At 41.6% G+C, this 19186-nt stretch overlaps 1 protein-coding gene across 2 annotated transcripts; it reads right to left on the bottom strand.

Moving 5' to 3' along the window:
- Window positions 1–1874: 1874 nt before the first annotated feature.
- On the bottom strand, window positions 1875–18905 carry LOC138967103 (interferon regulatory factor 4-like). 2 transcript variants are annotated; one of them, XM_070339586.1, is made up of 11 exons: window positions 18339–18905; window positions 13080–13278; window positions 12425–12611; window positions 11316–11449; window positions 10654–10732; window positions 8892–9050; window positions 8388–8504; window positions 7588–7712; window positions 5012–5178; window positions 3522–3786; window positions 1875–3201 (listed from the first exon to the last, which is right to left on the bottom strand). In XM_070339586.1, the coding sequence occupies exons 1-11, from the start codon at window positions 18404–18406 to the stop codon at window positions 3070–3072; spliced, it is 1632 nt and encodes a 543-aa protein (XP_070195687.1). In that variant the 5' UTR covers window positions 18407–18905; the 3' UTR covers window positions 1875–3069. The 2 variants fall into 2 exon arrangements, with proteins under 2 accessions (XP_070195687.1, XP_070195694.1); XM_070339593.1 differs by having other exon boundaries at window positions 10654–10737; window positions 11324–11449.
- Between the last annotated feature and the right edge of the window lie 281 nt (window positions 18906–19186).

The raw sequence follows: 19186 nt of genomic DNA, 5'->3' as shown, positions 1-19186 counted from the left end.
AACCGACAAGGAATAAGATGAAAGTGTTTTTAAATTGATTTGGACAATTTAATTTTGATAATAATTTTTATATATTTAATTTTCAGAGCTTGTTTTTAATCCGAATATAACATATTTATATGTTTTTGGAATCAGCAAATGATGGAGAATAAGATAAACGTAAATTTGGATCGTTTTATAAATTTTTATTTTTTTTTACAATTTTCAGATTTTTAATGACCAAAGTCATTAATTAATTTTTAAGCCACCAAGCTGAAATGCAATACCGAAGTCCGGGCTTCGTCGAAGATTACTTGACCAAAATGTCAACCAATTTGGTTGAAAAATGAGGGCGTGACAGTGCCGCCTCAACTTTCACGAAAAGCCGGATATGACGTCATCAAAGACATTTATCAAAAAAATGAAAAAAACGTTCGGGGATTTCATACCCAGGAACTCTCTTGTCAAATTTCATAAAGATCGGTCCAGTAGTTTAGTCTGAATCGCTCTACACACACACACACACACACACGCACACACGCACACACGCACACACGCACACACGCACATACACCACGACCCTCGTTTCGATTCCCCCTCGATGACTAAATATAAAAAAATGAAATAGCATGTACAAAAATAATGAAACAACGACAATAACCAAGTTTTGCAGGATGTATACAAAAATAATATCCGAGGAAATAACATATCATGATCGTATGACTTTTTTTTCAAAGACAACATCATACATTACATGTAAAAAACTTTATGGTCGTAATTGTAAACGTAAGTGTGACTATGAGATCAATCGACATCCTAATAGTGACAATACAGATATGTGCGACAGCGTTTGAAAACAAAGTGGTATAAAGGGAGACAAAAACTACTTTCGAGTAACTTTCTGAAACCCTTCTCCAGGTACCGACGCTTTTATTCTTTTTTTTGACATAGCTTTTTTAAGGGTGTTCAGGGTCAAATATGCTCATGAACATACCAAATAATTTTTTTCCACAAACGGAACAGGTTATTTTGCTAACAGCTCCAACAGTTTCTGTAAATTCCGTGTCTTCGAAGTTAAACTTCACATTCCGTATTGCCATTGACCATTCGTGGACAGCATGTAGGCTACCTGGTGAGCAACTGCAAAAGTGTGTGTGTGTGTGTGTGTGTGTGTGTGTGTGTGTGTGTGTGTGTGTGTGTGTGTGTGTCCGCGATGCACGCCCAAGGTTCTCGATGAATCTGTTTCAAATTTGGTGAGCATATTCAGGTAGACCCCGGACACAACCTGCTCGATGAGATATTTCAACACGTGCTCTCAGCGCGCAGCGCTGAACCGACTTTGCTTTTTCTCTGGATCCATTCCCAGTAACTCTTCCTTATCTTCTCCAGTGTTTTCAGCGTTTATCTCCCTTCCTTCGTGTGGCGTCAATCCATATTCCCGTTTCTATTTTTAGAAGGTCACTGTCGACAACGCTCAATCCATATTCCCGTTATACTATTTTTAGAAGGTCACTGTCCCGGCGAAGCCGGGTATTACTCTTCTCCAGTGTTTTGCGCGTTTATCTCCCTTCCTTCGTGCGGTTTGCCGGCGTACACCCGGTAAAGCCGGGTCCCCGGCGCAGCCGGGTATTCAGCTCGACTTCTTCCCGGCGAAGCCGTACCCGGCGAAGCGGGTATTCATCTAGTATATATATATATATATATATGTGTGTGTGTGTGTGTGTGTGTGTGTGTGTGTGTGTGTGTGTGTGTGTGTGTGTGTGTGTGTGTCAAACAGCACATTTACAATTACACAGAAGAACCCACACATAAAAAGTATTCTTGTAAGGCCCCCCCCAAAAAAAATAGGTGTGGTTACGGTAACATAGCCAAAAAAAAGTAGGGTAGGAAGGTAGGCAATCACTTTTTTTTTTTTTTACACTTTTTTTTCTAATGTGTATAAATTAAACCTACTTGACAGGGAAATAAGTGTGCGACTCGGGCGCTTTCGCTTTCATTGCGTTTTTTGCACTCGTTTTTTTTTTTGTGTGTGACAAATGTAATAAAAAGTTATAGGATCGGCCCCTAAAAATAGGGTAGGTCGGGTTACCGTAACCACAGCTATTTTTTTTTTAGGCCTAATGAAACCGTCATTGTCTGCAACAAGTGACATCCCCGATAAAAACAAGTGAGTCTGAAACGATCGCAACCTTGCGGCGTCTCACGTTCAGGCTTTTATAGATTTTAGAGTTCGCTTTTAGTCGTCGTCTGAGTGGACTGAACAAATGTTTGTTTGATGCCGCAAAACATCATCGACGATGGGTACTGGACTGAACAAATGTTTGTTTGATGTCGCAAAACATCATCGACAATGGGTACTGGACTGAACAAATGTTTGTTTGATGTCGCAAAACATCATCGACAATGGGTACTGGACTGAACAAATGTTTGTTTGATGCCGCAAAACATCATCGACAATACTGGACTGAACAAATGTTTGTTTTATCATAGTGCCGCAAAACATGATCGACAAGTGACCTATGCGCACAGCAGAAAATCAAATTTTTTTTTAATCAGACTCAGTGAATTTATGCTTGACGCAGAGCATCGCCAAAAAAGGATATTGGATTGAATGATATTATGCAAAGTATCACAGAACAAATGCATTTGATGAGAAAAAAAAATCTGTGCTCGCAACAAATATTCCATTTTACTTGCACAAATCAATCTCCTTTTCCATAGTAGTGTGCGTGTTTCTCTTTTTCGCCACGCCTTTGAGGCGTGTAAAGGGCAAAATACATCTGCGCAGTCGCCACTACACTACATGCTGCGATAGAGATTATGACGTGTAGCGGGCTGGGGAAAAAAAGAATCACCTAAATAATCTGCAGTGCGTCGTCTGTCCTGCTGGCGTTACATAGGTGAGCGCCGGGCCTAAGAATCCCAAGGGAGTAGTGAACAAGGACAGAAAATAAACCAGTCAGAAGACTGCCTGTTTCGCTGTGTAGAAAACACAAACACAAGGCTTTGCCCGGCCTTGGATATAAGCAGTTTGCCCATGGGATAAGCAGATTGCGTGGGTTGACGAAGCGAAAGGTCTTCACAGTGTCATTACTGTTGGTTTGCAGGACTGACTGTGGCACCATAGGGCGACAGATTGGCTTGTGAGACAGTCACGCTCTCCGCGAAGCGGTCGTACTCGTTGGAGTGGGAGATTTGTAGTGGTGGGCTCTCTGGTACGTTCTGAAATAACATGGAATGATGCAGTGAGTACAGGTGGACATTTTACATCAGTAAGAAAAAAACATTCTTATTTTCACCCTCGCTGTTGTCAGAGAGTCGTTATTGTCGGCGTGATCGTCGTCGTAATCATCATCATCATCATCATCATCATCATCATCATCATCATCATCATCATCATCATCATCATCATCATCTAAAACTGACACCAACCAACAAACAGACAAACAGATTTAGATAAACAAACAAACAAACAGACAAATAAAAACGATCTTAAGGTGTTGGTTTTTTTTTAAAGAAAAGATAAAGATCTCTTTAATTACCTCCTGGAGCATTAGACTGGCCAGGGAGTGGCACACCGTCACAGAGAGAAGCAGACTTCCGTACGGGTCGTCGTCAGGGCGGAAAGGTTGCCCAATGGCGATGACGACCAGGGGTGAAGGTCGCGGACCTTGACCTTGCTTGTACAAGTGCAGGGCAGGCAGGAAGTCGTTGACGAAGTCAAAGACCTTGACTGGCTGTGCGTTCCGTTCCACTTTCAAGGTCTCTTTCACTTTCTTGTTGGCTGGGGCGGTGAAAATACTGGCCCTACGTGGACAGAGACGCAAAGAGTGAGTGTACGTCTTTCTGGTGGCCAATCTAACAAAAATTGAAACTGATCTGAGTATCTGATGGACCTGTATGTGACGGTTAACAATTCAAAACACATCGTTTTGGTTTGCCGTGAACACACCGAGTGCAATACCGCTCTAGTCACGGTATAATCAATGCACTTGACTTGGTCTTCCTCAGTTCAAACTCGTCAGGGAACGCTTCCAAAAAGGCGACGAGAGCAAGGACGTTTTAAAGTGTGCATTTTAGTGGACGATAGACGAATTTTGAAATAACTGTGTTGTGAAAGAGTGAATACCCTTGCTTTTAGTGAGACAAACGATCTACAGGCCAGTCAATAGAGCAGGGTGTGTCTCAAACACGAGGACATGGAGCACCTCTAGATTATTGGTCTCACTAAAAAAACAGAGATATTCACTCTGTTACAATCCATACAAACCCGACAGAGTTATTTCCGAACATCGTTTATTACTACATCACTTGACTGGCATCTGTGCAGAATCTACAGGCCAGTCAATAGAGCGGGGTGTGTCTGAAGCTGTGACACGTGGATAAGAAGCACCTGAAGATTGTTTGTATCACTAAAAACAAAGATATTCACTCTTTCACTATCCATACAAACCCGACAGAATAATTTCCGAACATCGTTTATTACTACATCACTTACTGGCATCTGCGCAGGATGTAAGCCTAGATGTCGTTTTGGTGGATGAAGATGCTGATGCAAACCTAACAGAATTATCTCCGAACATAGTTTATTACTACATCACTTACTGGCATCTGCGCAGGATGTAAGCCTAGATGTCGTTTTGGTGGATGAAGATGCTGATGCAAACCTGACAGAATTATCTCCGAACATCGTTTATTACTACATCACTTACTGGCATCTGCGCAGGATGTAAGCCTAGATGTCGTTTTGGTGGATGAAGATGCTGATGCAAACCTGACAGAATTATCTCCGAACATCGTTTATTACTACATCACTTACTGGCATCTGCGCAGGATGTGAGCCTAGATGTCGTTCTGGTGGATGAAGATGCTGATGCAAACCTGACAGAGTTATTTCTGAACATCGTTTATTACTACTGAACATCACTTACTGGCATCTGCACAGGATTTAGATGTCATTTTGGTGGATGAAGATGCTGATGCAAACCTAACAGAATTATCTCTGAACATCGTTTATTACTACATCACTTACTGGCATCTGCGCAGGATGTAGATGTCGTTCTGGTGGATGAAGATGCTGATGCCAAACTGCAGGGCCTTGAGCAGCTTGAGGTAGTCCAGCGAGTCCTTGTGACTCTGTTCCATCTGACCAGTCACATCAGGGATGGACACCTGCTCTGCCTGAAGGTCACCAAACAGCTGAAAAAGAAGAAGGAAAGTGAAGGCGACTGACTAACTTGTCCTTTATAAGCATGCTATGCTACAACATAAAACAACAACAAGAAAGGTATGTTCTTGGAACTTTATGACAAAACAAAGACAATGTTTTTATAATGTTATGGTCTGACTTGTGTCTGCTGAGCGAATTTCTGAACAATTATTCAGATAAGTTTATTTTGTGTATTATAAGCGCCTGTATCTGTCCGAAGATCAGTGAACGTAACGTGTTTTGTTCTTCCATATTTGATTGAACGTTCCAATAACATACCTTTCTTGTTTTTTTTATTCAGAAATTTGGAACGTTGGCAGTCTATTTGTTTTTGGATTTTCTAGCAGCTGCGCATGCACGATGGACTCTTAAGCCTGAGTTATACAAGACATGTAACATGTATATATATATTGGGTAATATTGACGGACTGTGTGATGATAATTATCTTCTGCTATGGTCTGTTGAGACAGTGATATCAAAATCGAGACCGGAGGTCGAGATTTTGGTATCACTGTCGAAACAGACCAATAGCAGAAGATATCATCACACAGTCAGTCAATGTTAGATATATTGCTAATTCTCTGGACATTTTGTATTTACTGTAAAGAAATTACAAAAGTATTTGTCTCAGTTTTGGCTGTTCCATATCCCTCCCTCTGATTATTATTTCTTTTTGTTCACTCTTTTCTGGTACTTTTCAGTATTTCAAAATGTCTTTTCTTTCAATAAGTCTTTAGTCACCTGCTCAACTAAATTCTGGGATAATTACATTTTCATATATAGCTATTCTGATGAACACGTGGGGGAATTCGGGGGCTGTGATTGGATGGTCTCTTCCGATCATCAAAGCATAATGCGGCAGAAGTCGGCCATTTTACTCAATATCCAAAAGCATATTGAGAAAAATGGCCGACGCATGATTCTGGTTCACCCATCTGTACCACGGCGATGTTTCTATCGACAACAGCATACACTGACAACTTAAAAGGCTGTTTCAACAACTGTGTTGTGAAGTCGAATGCACTTGGAGTCAGTTTTTCTTACAAAGTCAGAAAGCGTGTAGCGGTGTGCATGTCTGCGCGAACATGATGCGCGTAAGAAGTTTGTCTGCTATCAAAACCTGAGATCAACGCATCGACGCAAAAACTGTCATTTTGTAAGTTTGGAACAACAAATCAAGGTCAAAACAGCTATATAATCGCTATTGTGTTTTCAGCGTAGCAATAGGGTCCGATATTCAGACGAGACAAGTATAATGCCGACGCTGAAAAAACAATAGCTGTTAATATATTTGTTTGTTTTTAAATGTAGGTGTTTTTGTTTTTGAAGTGGGGAAGCAATAAAGAGGTCGTCGATATCAAAACTGATATCGACGGAAATGTCGTCGATATTACTTTTGCACTGAGCTCAGTTTTGCCCAATTGACCAATGGAAATCCACGTAACATATGAAATAGCAATATATCTATATACGGCTTGTGTGTGTGTGTCTGTCTGTGTGTTCACGATTCACGGCCAAAGTTCTCGATGGATCTGCTTCAAATTTGGTGGGCATATTCAGGTAGACCCCGGACACAATCGTGGAAAATTTTGAACACGTGCGTGCTCTCAGCGCGCAGCGCTGAACCGATTTTGGTTTTTCTGTACATCCATTCCCAGTAACTCTTCCTTATCTTCTCCAGTGTTTTGCGCGTTTATCTCCCTTCCTTCGTACGGTGCGAAGCCGGGTATTCGGCTCTACTTCTTCCCGGCGAAGCCGTACACGGCGAAGCGGGTATTCATCTAGTATATATATATATATATTGCTATTTCATATGTTACGTGGATTTCCATTGGTCAATTGGGCAAAACTGAGCTCAGTGCAAAAGTAATATCGACGACATTTCCGTCGATATCAGTTTTGATATCGACGACCTCTTTATTGCTTCCCCACTTCAAAAACAAAAACAAACAAATATATATGAAAATGTAATGATCCCAGAAATTAGTTGAGCAAGTGACTAAAGACTTTTTGAAAGAAAAGACATTTTGAAATACTGAAAAGTACAAGAAAAGAGTGAACAAAAAAAAAATAATAATCAGAGGGAGGGATATGGAACAGCCAAAACTGAAACAAATACTTTTGCAATTTCTTTACAATAAATACAAAATGTCCAGAGAATTAGCAATATATCTAACATTGACTGACTGTGTGATGATATCTTCTGCTATTGGTCTGTTTCGACAGTGATATCAAAATCTCGACCTAGCTATGGTCTCGATTTTGATATCACTGTCTCAACAGACCATAGCAGAAGATAGGCTATCATCACACAGTCCGTCAATATTGGGTAATGTATAAAACAAAGTTGAGAATTAAAAATATTCTCAGTAACCCAATGAAAGTGCTAATTACACACCTCTTTTACCCAGAACTGAGAAGGTATAGAATCTCCGTGGTACACTCTGCAGCCCTGAGGTTTCAACACCTGCAGTTGCGCAATGAGACTTCTGCGATACCTGATCATCAGCATCATCTCGTGAGCTGTGGACCACAAACAAAGATTTATCATTAAAATGTATCTCAGAGAGAGAGAGAGAGAGAGAGAGAGAGAGAGAGAGAGAGAGAGAGAGAGAGAGAGAGAGAGAGAGAGAGAGAGACAGACAGAGACAGACAGAGACAGAGACAGAGACAGACAGACAGACAGACAGACAGAGAGAGAGAGACACACACACACACACATACACACACACACATATACACACACACACACAAAGTTTAAAAAAGACGTGACTAATATTGATGTAGATTATATTAATTATAAACCAAGTGAAATATTTATGGACAAAGATGTTCAAATATGTCTCGGAAGGTTTGTCGCAGAATGCTTTAGAATTCATAGCAATGTGTCAATAACCTTTTTGGTTTGAGGACAATAAACATTTGTTCTTGTTCTTGTTCACACACACACACACACACACACACACACACACACACACACACACACATGCACAAAGCATTCGACTTGGCATGATCTGCCGCTGGGTGCTGGGGGGGGGGAGGGTGGTGGAGAAGGTGCCTGTGTGTGTGTGGTGGGGGGGGGGGAGGGGCGCAAGAGAAAGAGACAGACGACACACACACAGACGTCTAGACAGTCAGATAGACACACAGACAGAAAGAGATACGGAGAGATAGAGTTTGGCTGGCAGGTGGACTCACGATATATATACTGCTGAGCACAGCCAGGCTCCGTTTTCACTTGCTGTTCCGGCTCCGACTTGACGAGCTCAGCCAACTGGTGGTACCCCGCGTCTTTCAGAGAATCCTTCAGAGAATCTGCACCGATCAAATGCAGACATGTCAATTACATACATTGGCGACAGTGTTCATTCTTGTGTTTATGTTTCTTGGTTGATAGAATAGAATAAAGCTAAAAGAGAAGGCGGGCAAACGTAAACAGAAGCTGGCTTGGTAGACGATAAGCTTGTGGCGTGACATATATTCAAACACACGCGAACATGTATATATGTGTATTATTAAACTATATAGGTTAACTGTCAGTGTCATGTGTGTGCAAGGAGTGCATGCTACATAGCGAATTGAACTCTTGCTTTTCTTCTTCTTGTTTTTATTCAAACAGACATTATAACTGATGATCATAAAAAATCAGTTGGCCACGTGGTGGTCAACACTGTAACAAGTCAGGAGGGAATGTTTTCACACCTGTTTCCATGGACTGAGGGGGACTGGTCAGGCTCATCATGTTGCTTTCCATATAGTTCCCGCCGGTCAGATATTGAGAGATGTCATCGATGTTGTCCTTCACGAGGTCCTCTGTCTTCAGTTGTCCAAGGGATGACCCAAGGCTGCTCACTACTGGATCTGTCCACAAACAGAGAAATGACCAGCTGTGGGCTATGGAAACACAAAGGAGCCAAAACAAAGAGTTTACACAGAACAAAGCGATCTTGCCCGTCAACATTGATACGGACAACCCCCGCCCAAAGCCCTCGTCACTCTCCAAGCTTGAAAAAGGGAGTTTTGAAATGGAGGCGTAGATAAGTCAAGTCAAGTCAAGTCAAGTCAATATTTATTTCAAAAAAACACCTAGGGTTACATGAATTCTAAATTTTTTTTAAAAAGTTGCAATAAACACGACAAAAAAGAGACACAACACTTCAAATTAACCGGAAATAAATCACGCTTAATACATAACTAAATGATTGTAATCATACATCAAGAAACCCCGAGAAAGCAGGGTCTCAAAAGAGCGGGTGTATAGGTATACACTTATAATGTGAGACACCTGCGATGAATGGACAACCTCACTAAAGGACACCTTTGTGTCCGCTTTGTGTGTTGCTTTCTCAGGGGGTCCCTTCAAAGAACGGACGCCTGTATAAATGAACACTTTTATCTGAAGGGTGTTTATTCCCTCATCAGTAAAGACTCTACACTGAGTCGATTAAAAAGGAAGAATACATCAACAGAAAGAAAGAAAGAAAAACAAGTCGCGTAAGGCGAAATTACAACATTTAGTCAAGCTGTCGAACTAACAGAATGAAACTGAACTCACTGCATTTTTACAGCAAGAACGTATACTCGTAGCATCGTCAGTCCACCGCTCGATGCAAAGGCAGTGAAATTGACAAGAAGAGCGGGGTAGTAGTTGCGCTGAGAAGGATAGCACGCTTTTCTTTATCTCTATTCTTTTTAACTTTCTGAGTGTGTTTTTAATCCAAACATATCACATCTATATGTTTTTTGGAATCAGGAACCCACAAGGAAATTTTATTTTAATAATAATTGTTATATTTTTAATTTTCAGAGCTTGTTTTTAATTCGAATATAACATATTTATATGTTTTTGGAATCAGAAAATGATGAAGAATAAGATGGACGTAAATTTGGATCGTTTTAAAAACAAATTATCTTTTTTACAATTTTCAGATTTTTAATGACCAAAGCGGTCATTAATTAATTTTTAAGCCACCAAGCTCAAATGCAATACCGAAGTCCGGCCTTCGTCGAAGATTGCTTGGCCAAAATTTCAATCAATTTTATTGAAAAATAAGGGTGTGACAGTGCCGCCTCAACTTTTACAAAAAGCCGGATATTACGTCATCAAAGGTATTTATCGAAAAAAAGAGAAAAAGTCCGGGGATATCATTCCCAGGAACTCACATGTCAAATTTCATAAAGACCGGTCCAGTAGTTTGGTCTAAATCGCTCTTCACACACACGCACAGACACACACACACGCACGCACAGACACACACACACACACAGACACACACACACACACACACACACACACACACACACACACACACACATACACCACGACCCTCGTCCCGATTCCCCCTCTACGTTAAAACATTTAGTCAAAACTTGACTAAATGTAAAAAGGAAGAAAGAAAGAAAGAAAGAAAGAAAGAACGAAGGAAACAAACAAACAAACAAACACATTTTTTCCGTAACATACCGTCGTAAACTTGATCTTGAACTGGCGCGGCGGCACCGTCGGTCACTGGGGTTTCTATGACAACGCTCGGGATGTTTGCCTGCAACCAAAACCGACTGATTAGAGATTTGAAAAGTGAAGGATGCTTTCCCTAACGTGCATACCATCACTTCAAGCACCACAGATGTGTCCAGCCTTCTACGTGAGATAAAGCACTCTTCCACTTGTACAGGTACCAAGAATCAACGAATCCCGTGCAAACAGTGGGGTTATTCTACTCAGTTTAGATTCACTATAACTCAAGCATACAGTATACAATAGATAGTACAAAATGTCTTCGGCGTATCCCATCTTCCGTTGAAGGTTTTATTTCCTTCCTTGTTAAAACCGTGTTTCGCCTTCTACCAAGCTACACACCAAATTTCAGATCAATCGGCCCCAAAACATCTGAGATCTGAGTTCAGAAAGAGGGAGAAAAAGGAACACACACACACACACACACACACACACACACACACACCTACACACACACACACACACACACACACACACACACACACACACACACACACACACACACACACACACACACACACACACACACAACTACAACACACACCGAGCAATAAACAAGCAGACATTTACGGTGATGTAATCAAGTAAAATCAACATGGTCATTGTACCTGCTGCAGCCTGTTGGGAGGGTGGGGTGACAGGCAGAAGGGGGAGGGACTGCCACAGGTGCTGGAATCCTCGCTGTACGCTGACTGCGGCGTGTGCGCGTACTGCTGCTGAGGGGGACTTGCCGGGCCGACGCCTGTGGTAGAGAATTCCTCAACAGTGAACCGTGTTTTCTCAAGCGTAAAACAGATTTGTTTTTAAAAGGGAAGGTTATTAGGGTGAGAAGGTTAGTTTGTACGTCTGAAATAAGCACTTGTAAATGATGTGCGTGCGTGCGTGCGCACATGTGTGTCTGTCTATTCTGTGTCTCTTTGTGTCTGTCTCTTTCTCCGTCGACCTATCTGCAAGTACGCTAGTGTTAAAAAAAACACACACACAACAACAACAACAACAACAACAACAACAACAACAACAACAACAACAACAACAACAACAACAACAACAACAACACTACAACAAACACGCGCGATAAAAAGATATAACAACTATTTGAAAATATTCAATTGTCAAGCCGGTGTAACACGAGAAAATTACTCCCACGAGATTTTTTACTCCGGAGTAAAAATTTCGTACGAAGCTTTTACTCCCTTTACAAAAACATTACTCCCCCATAACACGAGAAAATAACTCCCCACAACAGGTGTGTTCCGAGTAAACATTTTGAACAAAAAGGTTACTCCCCTGACGAATAAATAACGAATAAATTACTCCACCCTAACACGAGCAATGTAACTGCCCACGCCAGGTGTAGGAAACGTTTACTCCCTTGTCCCCTGTCAGTCCTGGTGTGGAAGGGGTGGGGGGAGGGTTATTGCGACATTCGTTTGCGCGAGATCACATATTGGCAATATCCCTTCGACCGCATCCCAATTTCGCGTACGAGTTTTCTACTGGAAGTAAAAAAAAACAAAAAAACGGGGAGTACAAATTTCGTGGAGGGAGTAATTTTTGTGTGCCTTGTGCAGTTCTTTTCTCGTACGACAGGTGTGCTCGGAGTAAAGATTTCGTACGAAATTTTTACCCCGGAGTCAATTTTTCGTGGAGTAAAAATTTCGTGTTACACCGGCGTAACAGTTACACTGAGAGACTCAGCTTCCCAAATGTTTCTTACCTCGCTTTCTGACGAACTGGTACACACGGTACGGATCGTCCACATCGTCCGTCGTACTCTCCTCTTTAAGGCAGACAATGTCAGGCTTCATCTTGTTCAAGGCACATCGAAGTCGAGTCTTCCACGTGGGCCAATCAGGCTTGTCTGCGCCGCCTTCAGTGAAACGGCCCGTGTGAATGGCCCATGCCTGCAAAAGTAACACCGCATTTGATTGGATTATCAAGTCGAACAAGGTTTCTATTGGTTGTTCTGGAAAATAAACCAACATTCCATTGGTCGCCATTCGGTGAAGTTCATAATTGGCTGTTATTGGGAAAAGAACAGCATAGGATTGGTTCTCCGGTGAAGTACGTTCCTATTGGCTGTTATTGGAAAACAAGTTGCTTCATTGGTTTTTACTGGCAGTTCTAGAAAATAACTGCAGATTTCTGCTTTGGTCACATTTATGTTGACTATAAACACATTCGAATTTGTCCTGACTGTTTGGGTAAAAAAGAAGAAGACAGATTACGATCGTTGACCATTCAATTCGCCAAGGAGCTGACCAAAAGTCGGCGGTAATTTGACAGTGATGAAATCTAGATTCAATGTCATTAGGGACACGTTTCATTAATACGGAAGTAACACGAATGTGACCATGTGAAGAATGCCTTACCATGTAAAGGTGTCCATCTTGCTCCGTCCAGTCAGAACGGCCGCAGTGTTTCCAGGGGATGCGGAAGATGCCTTTCTGCTCGTCGACCCAGCTGACCCCTAGGCACTGACCGCTGTTGATCTGGTCGATCAGCCAGGGCTTCAGGCGTTGTCGGTGCTGCCGGCCACTGCCGCTCGGGGGCGAACCGGGATCCGCTTTGCTGAAATACACAGAAGGAAAGATCGTAAAAAAAAAACCCCAAGAGACGAGAAGGAAAGATCGTAAAGAAAAACAAGAGATGGCCAGGCTGTTTGAAAGGTAACGTCATAATTTCTGTCACGTTACATGATCACATGACACATCACGTGATACGTCACGTGAGGCGGATGCGGTACTGAATTTACTGGCGTGTTTGTGTGTTGGTATGTGTTCAAGTGAAAGGATACTATTATCCAGAGAAGAGTGTGTGAAGGTGTACATCTTCGTTTTCTTCTTCTTTTTCCTCGTTCGCTTCTTTAGATGACCGCTCCTGTTGTCCGTACGAAAGTTGTCGTCCTCTTCAGAACCGCCAGGTCGCCAGACAGCTTCTCCTGCGTGGGAGGAAGGGGGGTGGAGGGGTGGGAGTAGGGGTCTCTCCCTGTCATACTTTGTGTCTTTTACCCATTCTGCAGGGGGCAGTCCCGGGGAAAGTGTGCGGTTGTCATGGGTATAGTGTCACCAGGACACACTCTGTGATTGCCCTATCTTCAGTTTCTTTTACAGGGTGTACCTGCATTCTGGTGTGTCCAGATGGTGTCCATAATTGTTTACACAAGGCCAGGAGGAATGTTTCTTCCATGCCGAACTTTCGGCGTTCCATTCATCAAGCAAACCATTTTGCTTACGACCTCGTGCACAAGACCAAAGAGAAATAAACAAAACACACAGAGTGCATAGCACATAGTAGTTACACACAAAGAGAAATAATCAACATCAGCATTCAAAGAATGGAGCAGAGAGGTAGAGAGAAAGGAAAGAGTTAGTATATGGAAGTCTTAACAAGTCGCGTAAGGCGAAAATACAACATTTAGTCAAGCTCAGTCGAACTCACAGAACGAAACTGAACGCATTGCATTTTTTCCGCAAGACCGTACACTCGTAGCATCGTCTGTCCACCGCTCGTGGCAAAGGCAGTGAAATTAACAATCCAGAAAAGCGCGGTAGCGGTTGCGCTGAGGAGGATAGCACGCTTTTCTATATCTCTATTCTTTTTAACTCTCTCAACGTGTTTTTAATCCAAACATATCATATATATGTTTTTGGATCTGATTCCAAAAACATATAAATATGTTATATTCGGATTAAAAACAACCTCTGAAAATTAAATATATAAAAATTATGATTAAAATTAAATTTCCGAAATCGATTTAAAAACAATTTCATCTTATTCCTTGTCGGTTCCTGAGAAAATGATGAAAAATAAGATAAACGTAATTTTGGATCGTTTAAAAAAAAAATAATTTTAATTACAATTTTCAGATTTTTAATGACCAAAGTCATAAATTAATTTTTAAGCCTCCAAGCTGAAATGCAATACCGAAGTCCGGCCTTTGTCGAAGATTGCTTGGCCAAAATTTCAATCAATTTTATTGAAAAATGAGGGTGTGGCAGTGCCGCCTCAACTTTTACAAAATGCCGGATATGACGTCATCAAAGACATTTATCAAAAAAATGAAAAAAACGTCTGGGGATATCATACCCAGGAACTCTCATGACACATTTCATAAAGATCGGTCCAGTAGTTTACTCTGAATCGCTCTACACACACACACACAGACACAGACACAGACACAGACACACACACACACACACACACACAGACACAGACACACACACACACACACACACACACACACATACACCACGATCCTCGTATCGATTTCCCCCTCTATGTTAAAACATTTATTATTATTATTACTATGGGGAGCTTATATAGCGCGAACCACAACTGTGCTCTCCGCGCTTTACATATTAATTTCGTAACCTTTTAGTAAAAAAGAGAGACCCGATGATCATTTTAATGTTGAACCTTAGTGAAAATAGTGTTGCAATAATTTTGCACCAACAACAAAAAGCAAGGAGCAGCAAAGGGAGAGAGAGACAGAGAGGGACAGGTGATTGTGAAGGAAGGGGTGGGACAGTGGTGGGGGCCAGGGGACGGGGGACGGAGTGGAAGGGGAGAGCTAGAGTTGAATAGAAAGAGCGTTTTTGTTTAATAGTTTTTCCAGGAAAATTCGATTGAGTCAACCGGATTATCCTTGCGTTGACGCCGACCTTTGAGCCGACTCGCCAGTCCCGATGGGGAATTTCCTCAGGGAAATGTTTGCTGGTGTACCCGGGGAATGCCTTTAGCAACGAACACCCGGTTTTTTTCCGACACGGAAAAGCAACGCTTGCGTGCGACGCCAAAATCTCCAACAAAACAAAATAATTGTCAAGGTATTATTATTTTTATTAAATCCTTTTTTTGTTTTTCTCCCGGGATCCTTGAAAGACAGATATTTAATAATCTTCCACACTCAAATACCATTTACATGTTTGTCTGGGTCTTCGTATAAAGAAATTCACACACATCGGTACACACACACACACACACACACACACACACACACACACACGCATACACACACACACGCTTACACACACACACACACACACACACACACACACACATATTGACACACGCCAGAATTTAAACCAATCGTGTTGACTATTCAGAAAGAACACGATAAAGTTACAGATCATGTCACAGTAAAGGCTGTGGCGATAGCAGTCAGTCACCGCCCATGGCAGAGCATTATCAGAGCTGGCAAACTGAAACAGCCAGAGAATTTTTTTCTTCAAAATGTATCATTATATATAATATTTGACTATGTGGTCACACAAACATATGCAGCGAACAGATTTCTTTGCCATCAAAATGGATTCAAATCTGACTTTGATGATACCGTGCATTAGTAACCCCAACACGCTCTCAGTTAAAAGCTCTTTACATTTTGGGACAGAGAAAGAAACGGTATCGTAAATGGATTACGAAAAGGTTCATGCATCGGCTGTCCTAGTTTTCTTGGGTTTTAACCACGCGCACCCATTATCATGTCAAGGGCATACATAACCTCTGTTGGGTCGGCCCCACACGCGTTACATTTCTGAGGAACAGTGATCGCTACACTGAGAAATAAACCAAAATAGATAGTTTACTGACGGGGCCGGAGCTGCGACCCGCGCTACTGCAGGCTGATAGGACTGAATAATTTTGTGTGTAACATCATAAGATCATATTGCTTTATCGTGACACCTGGCTGCATACGGTCTTTCTAATGCGAACACATATATGATGCATGTGTGATCCAAGTAAGAACCTCGACAGCTATTAGTCCCGGTTAAATTTAAAACCGTAGGGAGTGTGAGTGCGCCCCCCCCCCCCTCGACTGAATCGAAAATCAAGGCAGGCAATCCTGTCACCGTGTGCAGGTCATGTAAACAATTAAGTGATTTTGATCAAACAAAATCTGTTCATTTGCAACAGCGGGCTCAGTAACATCAGTCATGAGTGCCGGCACTGAGACAGACAGACGGACAATAAGGCAAACAGTACACACACACACACATACACACGCACACACTGACGTACACACACACACATACACACACACACTCACACACACACATACACATACACACACACACACACGACACGTACACACACAAACACACACACACTCACACACACACACACACACAGACACACACACGCATACGCACACGCGCACACACTGTGACACACACATACACACATACACACACACACTCACAACGCCCCCCCCAATTCCCTCTCTCAGCAACGTTGTTTACCCGGTTAGAAGCGTACGTGACATTCAGAGCAAACCAAAACTGATACGGAAAGAATATAGTTTAAAACATTGACCTGTAACCACCCCTCTAATCCGCCCCTGTTTTATGACAAAAAGAACAAACTTTGGCCTAAGAAAACATTTCAAACAAACAAAACCACACAAAAAACACCAAAGAGAAAAAAGGTTTATTTAGTCTGCTAGGTATTGATAAACTTGGCAGCAAAAATTCAACCATTGTTTGCTAGGAACAAGTCATAAGTTACCCAATTCAAACGTAGTGCACCGCAAAAGGGAAGGCGCTATATAAATACCCGTTATTATTATTTATTAAAATATATTTGTTTTGAATAAAAAACAAGTCGCGCAAGGCGAAAATACAACATTTAGTCAAGTAGCTGTCGAACTCACAGAATGAAACTGAACGCAATGCAATGTTTCAGCAAGACCGTAGCATCGTCAGTCCACCGCTCATGGCGAAGGCAGTGAAATTGACAAGAAGAGCGGGGTAGTAGTTGCGCTGAGAAGGATAGCACGCTTTTCTGTACCTCTCTTCGTTTTAACTTTCTGAGCGTGTTTTGAATCCAAACATATCATATCTATATGTTTTTGGAATCAGGAACCGACAAGGAATAAGATGAAAGTGTTTTTAAATTGATTTCGAAAAAAAAATTTTGATAATAATTTTTATATATTTAATTTTCAGAGCTTGTTTTTAATCCAAATATAACATATGTATATGTTTTTGGAATCAGCAAATGATGGAGAATAAGATGAACGTAAATTTGGATCGTTTTAGAAAAAAATATTTTTTTTTTACAATTTTCAGATTTTTAATGACCAAAGTCATTAATTAGTTTTTAAGCCACCAAGCTGAAATGCAATACCGAAGTCCGGGCTTTGTCGAAGACTACTTGATCAAAATTTCAACCAATTTGGTTGAAAAATGAGAGCGTGACAGTGCCGCCTCAACTTTCACGAAAAGCCGGATATGACGTCATCAAAGACATTTATCAAAAAAAGGAAAAAAACGTTCGGGGATATCATACTCAGGAACTCTCATGTCAAATTTCATAAAGATCGGTCCAGTAGTTTGGTCTGAATCGCTCTACACGCACGCACGCACGCACGCACACACGCACGCACACACGCACACACATACACCACGACCCTCGTTTCGATTCCCCCTCGATGTTAAAACATTTAGTCAAAACTTGACTAAATGTAAAAACCAAAAGAGCGTTTTGTAAGGCCGCGAGACAATAGGCTATATATGATTCGATTGTCAATATTCAGTAGTACTTCTTCTTACTAGACCAGCTGCTATGTTTGATAACAGACTAGCGAAGAGATTAAACAGATGAATGGCGTGGTAGGCCTCACTCACCTTGTTGTGTTTTCGAAGCCAGGGGACAAAACAGCAGGGTCGGCCATGATTCGTTGCTGCACTGGCATTGTGACTCAATCGCGGCTTGCAAAACTTCCTGGTTTGTACACAAAGCGGCTCTCGTGTAACTTGACAGCCTACAATACACACTTTCTGTTCAGCTTGTTTCCCCCGAAACTGTTTTCTGTTCTGTGACTTATAGGTCAAAGTACACAGCGTAGTAAATGGTGTTGTCAGTAGTAGCAACGTACGTAACCCTTCAGCAATTCTAGTCAAAATTCAACACGGGCTAAGCTTGCACAGAACTGATTATGAGTCCAACCGTCCCAAGATTTCGGTTGTTGCTGGTAGCGTTCGGATTCGGATTCAAATCGATAAGCTGTTTTCCGTCAAAAAAATTAGTAATATAATGCAGTAAGCACTTTCACAGAAACTATCTTCCACTCCGTGAAGGCAACGCTGAAGTGATAAAGTTTCTCCCTAAACACTACCTTTTATTATAACCCAAACAAGGGGGATTTTTTTCACAGCGGAGAGACCCGAGAACTTGCCCTTACTAAGGAAACGTAATAAATAGCAGGCTGAAAATCGAGTCAGCCGAGAAAACGAGCAATACAGTACAGCGTCAGGCCGTCTGGGATTCCCCCAATAGTGTAAAATTAGCTACGCGCTGTCAGTTTCACCGAAAACGAAAGTAGAAGTGTAGAAAAAAAGGAGTGAATCTAGGCGGTGGCTCTCGATTTATTTCGCCACATGTGCCCTGGCATTTAAAAACTAATTTGACGATTTACAAAATCTATATTTATTGTATATCTTACTGGGTTAGTAAGTGTACGCCAGGATCGGAC

The sequence above is a fragment of the Littorina saxatilis genome, linkage group LG1 (assembly GCF_037325665.1).
Source record: "Littorina saxatilis isolate snail1 linkage group LG1, US_GU_Lsax_2.0, whole genome shotgun sequence".
NCBI lineage: Eukaryota > Metazoa > Mollusca > Gastropoda > Littorinimorpha > Littorinidae > Littorina > Littorina saxatilis.
Note: the sequence above shows the minus strand (reverse complement) of the source record. Positions and strands in the feature narration are given on the sequence as shown.

Coding starts and splice junctions, on each gene's coding strand:
- LOC138967103 (XM_070339586.1), bottom strand. CDS start 18,406: ATGCCAGTGCAGCAACGAATCATGGCCGACCCTGCTGTTTTGTCCCCT. Junction 11,450..12,424: donor CCAGTTCGTCAGAAAGCGAG/GTAAGAAACATT, acceptor TCTCTACCACAG/GCGTCGGCCCGGCAAGTCCC. Junction 9,051..10,653: donor TCAAGATCAAGTTTACGACG/GTATGTTACGGA, acceptor GTTTGTGGACAG/ATCCAGTAGTGAGCAGCCTT.